Raw genomic sequence first — 4,617 nt, 5'->3', positions numbered from 1 at the left:
TCACTACCATTGTCAGATCTAAGAATTTTAATATTCTTGTCAAACTGATTCTTTATTAGAGCAAAGAAGTTCTTCAGTACTACAAATACTTCACATTTAGATTGAATTAGACATATCCAAGTATACCTGTTGTAATCATCCACTATGGTAACAAAGTAGTGCATTTTATCATACGTAGGTTTTCTGTATGGACCCCATACATCTAGGTGCATCAACTGAAAATAGTAGGAAACTTTAGCCTGCTCTGTTTTGCCAAGGGATAAATTTCACAACATTCTAATAGTTCAACATCTACTTTATTCTTGACATCTGCAATGTGTTGCATTGCTCCAATAAAAGGATGCCCCAGTCTCCAATGCCATAGCTTTCTACCATAGTCCTCCTTATGAACTGTTGCTCCTACTGCAAGTTTTATTGTTTCTTGTAGTATATACAATCCTTCCTTTTCCTTACCAATCCCAAGAACCTTCCCATTGAAGAGACCCTGGAACACACAAAAATCAGGGGAAAACAAAGCCACACAAGAAAGTTGTTTGGTTATCTTGGACACTGAAAGAAGATTAAACTTGAAATCTGGGACATGTAGAACATTCTCAAGCTTATAGCTTCCTAAAATCACTGCATCTCCTATACTTGTGATCTCTGCTCTACCACCAGTAGGTACTTGAACTCTACTACTATTTTGATCTCTCAATGTTCTAAAAGTAGTTAGTAACTCCTTATATAGTGTGATATGATGTGATGCCCATGTATCTATTATCCATTTACAAGCAAAATTATTGGATAATAGTGAGGTCATACCTGCCATGTTACCTGTTATGTTATCTGCACTGTCACTTGATGTTGGCTTATTCAGCATATTCAGAATCTGTTTGTATTGTTGTTCAATAAAGAAATGACCTTGTCCCTCTGATGAATTCACATTTTCTCCTGCTACTGTAGAATTGGCAAAAGGTCTGAATCCACCAGATTGTGTGCTCTTCTTCTTGCTCTTAAAATCCTGTGGGTAACCAATAATTTTATAACAATTTTTCTTTAAGTGTCCTTTGTATCCACAATGCTCACAGATTACACCAGGCTTTTTAGGCTTAAAACCTTGGTGTGTTCTTCCTGCTAATATTGTTAGTGGATCCTTGTTCATTTCTACCACACCTAGGGATCTTTGGCTTTCTTCCTGAGATACTGTTGCATAAGCTTCATTTACTGATACTATAGGTCTCCTTGCTAGCAGATTACTTCTTAGATTACTGTAGGACTCATTAAGTCCCATAAGGAACTGCAGCAACCTCTGTGATCTTAAATGCACAACATAAGGTAAAGACTCCTCACAATCACAAGAAGGCAGGGGAGCTAAAACATCTAATTCATCCAAAAAATCCTTCATCTTAGAGTAATATGAAGTGACAGAATCAGTACCTTGTCTTAAAGTAGCAATTTCAGTCCACAAATGAAATATCCTAGTCAAATTTGATCTATCAAAATACTCCTCAAACTCACTCCATACCTTCTTAGCATTAGACACATACACGATACTTGCCATCAATTCAGTCGCGATTCTGCTTCCTATCCATGACAGAACAATAGTGTTACACTTCTCCCACTGTTCTGCTAATTCTCCTCTATACATGCTTTTGACACAAGTTCCATCCATAAAACCTAATTTGCCTTTGCCTCGAAGAGCCAATTTCATCGCTCTACTCCATTACGCGTAATTATCTGGCCCTTTGAGTTTGAGCGAAATTAGGACTAGTCCATACGCATCTCCAGCTTGAAGATACAACGGATGATTGTGGTCAAGTGAAGTAACCTCATTTCCTGCCATTTTTACAGAAATTTGAGCTTTGTGTACTTCTGCGACTCACAAAATTACACAGATCTATGCTTTGTGTCCCTCTGTGAATCTCGAAATTACGGGCATGAATCGTCGTCAAGCAACCCGCTCTGATACCATGTGAAATTAAGCCATGCAGATGAAAATTGAACCTAATTTCTTAGGGAAGAAAGAAGAAGAGAAAGAAAAATTCTTTTATTCATCTTCTAAGAAATGAGCTAATGCTCAACTATATACAAGTGTTTAGTGTCTCACTTCTCACATGTGCACCTCACGTGTTCCTAATTGATTTGTAACTAATTTTCTAACAGCTCATTAATTGTGTTTAACAGCTAATTGCTCTTAATAGCTTCACTCCAACTGCTCTGTTGCTTCTTCCATTATCCAAAACACTTTTTTTTTTTAAAAAAAACTTGGACAAATACTTCAAATTCAGAAGAAAAAAAAATATTTTTTTTGAAAAAAAAAAACACTTTTGGCATGCTGAGAAGCTTGACCAAACAGGCTATAAGTCAATGATCCATTTATTCATTCAACCTATTTTGATCATCCAAATTTGATTGAAATGTCCATTTGCTACCCCTAAACAAATTATATTCTGGTTTGACACATATCCTTAATTAGCCGATTGGCGAATTAATAATAGTCATACCTCAATAATGTATACATGACGAAATTTTGGGTGTCAATCACAATTTTTCAATTTTGGGTCGGAAAGTTTAGTTGTTACTTGGAGGCACATCAACTAATACGACTAAATTTTCAAAATCTCCTTCAACTCCCTCTTTTTCAGTCATTACACGCCATAATGTTCAACCCCTATTAACGTTAGCTTCTTTTCCCACTAAATTTTTGAATGAAACTTTGACAGGTCATTAATTATTCTGACCAGCATTCACATCATTTAAGCTACTTTTGTACTGCTCTTTTTGGTCCACTTTAATTAATTTTTTAACTATTTTTATATATAATAAGTAATTCATCTTTTAATATTAATTAACAATTAAATTGACCATATTAATCTTAATTTATTCGTTAAAAATACAACACATGCTTCTAGGCTCTTTACTCCAAGGGCAACTTTGCAAAAAAGAAGTTAATTTCTTTTTGATATATGAAAAAATTAAATATTTTGGACCACAAAAAAAAACCAAAATATCAATTAAAATTGACCGGAGGGAGTAATAACTAATTATGTTATTAAGGCTAATTTTCGCATACAGTCAGCTTATTGACTCTCATCACACGGACGGTGGGGGACTGAATTTCAAAATATTGACTTTTGAAAAGAGAATAAAAAGAAAAAAAGTTCCATCTGTGTACATTTAATCTGACGAGGGAACACAAAAAAGAAGGGGATTGAATGACTCTCTTTTTTCACTTTTTGCCAAATAATCATACAAAAGAGCCACCCACATGCTCGACCAATTTTCTTACTCAAATTCAATTCACCTAGTTCTCCATATTTTTCTCCAACAAAACCTGGGGCTACCAATTTGCATGCTTAAAACAGGATTACATTTACGTATTATTGCTATGCTTATTAGAATCATATGCTCCCTTTTTCCCTCCTGTATTAGTGTGCCGAAAGTATTCTTCTTACTTCGAGGACAAACCTTTTTGGTCGGGTAGATTCTAAATTTAAGCTCTATAAGTTTAGTTTTTAAGGTTACGTTTCTAGTCTTAAACTTATTATATTTTAAAGTTATAATTCATTTCTACTATTATTGTAATCTTAATATACTTTTACACATAAATTTATTCTCCGCATAAAAAAGTATTAGTTCATATGAACCAATTCCTTAAAGCTCCATCCACCGCTGCTTTTGGCCCTTTAGGATTTGGTTAATAGTCAGTTCCAATTTCCTCCTAATTTTTGTTCATAGTTTTGTATGTTATATGAGACGCAAATTGGAAATGTTAGAAAGGGAATATGGTTTTTATTAGGAATCTGAATCCATTTTAATAACATATCGAAGTTTTGGATTTTATTTCAGTTTTTTTCTCGTTACGTTGAAAGAAAAACTTTTCTGTAGTCTGTTAATTTCGATTTTGATAAAAAAAAGTTGGTACATTATTTATATCTGAATTTGGATTTAAAATATGAGTTACTAGAAATTTCGTATAATAGATTGCATGAAATTAGTTCAGATTGCAAAACCGAACTTAGTAAAGCGACTTAATTAAATTGTTGTATATATTCAACAAAGAAGGGACAAATTTCCTTTTTCTTCCTCATTTTTCACTTGCATCCTCCAAAAATCTCCAGCAAAACATACTGATTAATTCAACTAGACAAGTTATGCAACATTCTTTAGACTTCGGCATTTAAATATCTTTTGTATTTCCTACAAATGCCCTTTCGAAATCGACTAGCTGTAGCAGGTGAATCACGAGAAATAGAAAGAATTAATAACTTTGTGAAGTAACAACTTGCACTAGAAATGGCCAAGCATAACATGGAGTGACATTGCCAAATTCCAATACAATGGACAATACAGACTCAACGGTTGAATGATAAAAACAAATACTAATTCTAGTAAAACATTTTACGAAGAAAAATCCAACCTACTTTATAGTCCTAGTAGTAGCACATATTTTTCAAAAGTGGACGGAATACTTTTTGCAAAGACAAGGTTCATGACTTCCGCTACATGTTCTTCTTTCCGACCTTTAGTTCTAGACGTATTGAGCACACATTTAAAAGATTTTTCAAGTTTTTGAATAAGAGGCTAGCTGTTTAGAAGTTCTACACGTTGAAATATAAAATACTTTTATACAATCAG

The 4,617-nt window shown here is 33.7% G+C and overlaps 1 protein-coding gene across 1 annotated transcript; it reads right to left on the bottom strand.

The window, feature by feature from the left end:
• Window positions 1-211: 211 nt before the first annotated feature.
• On the bottom strand, window positions 212-1,690 carry LOC104116792 (uncharacterized). Its single transcript, XM_070191180.1, has one exon. The coding sequence runs from the start codon at window positions 1,688-1,690 to the stop codon at window positions 212-214; it is 1,479 nt and encodes a 492-aa protein (XP_070047281.1).
• Window positions 1,691-4,617: the final 2,927 nt, after the last annotated feature.

The sequence above is a fragment of the Nicotiana tomentosiformis genome, chromosome 12, assembly GCF_000390325.3.
Source record: "Nicotiana tomentosiformis chromosome 12, ASM39032v3, whole genome shotgun sequence".
Lineage (NCBI taxonomy): Eukaryota > Viridiplantae > Streptophyta > Magnoliopsida > Solanales > Solanaceae > Nicotiana > Nicotiana tomentosiformis.
The sequence above is the reverse complement of the archived record's forward strand: the minus strand, read 5'-3'. Positions and strand labels throughout refer to the sequence as shown.

Excerpts from the sequence above, each read along its gene's own strand:
- LOC104116792 (XM_070191180.1), bottom strand. The coding sequence starts at position 1,690 with ATGAAATTGGCTCTTCGAGGCAAAGGCAAATTAGGTTTTATGGATGGA.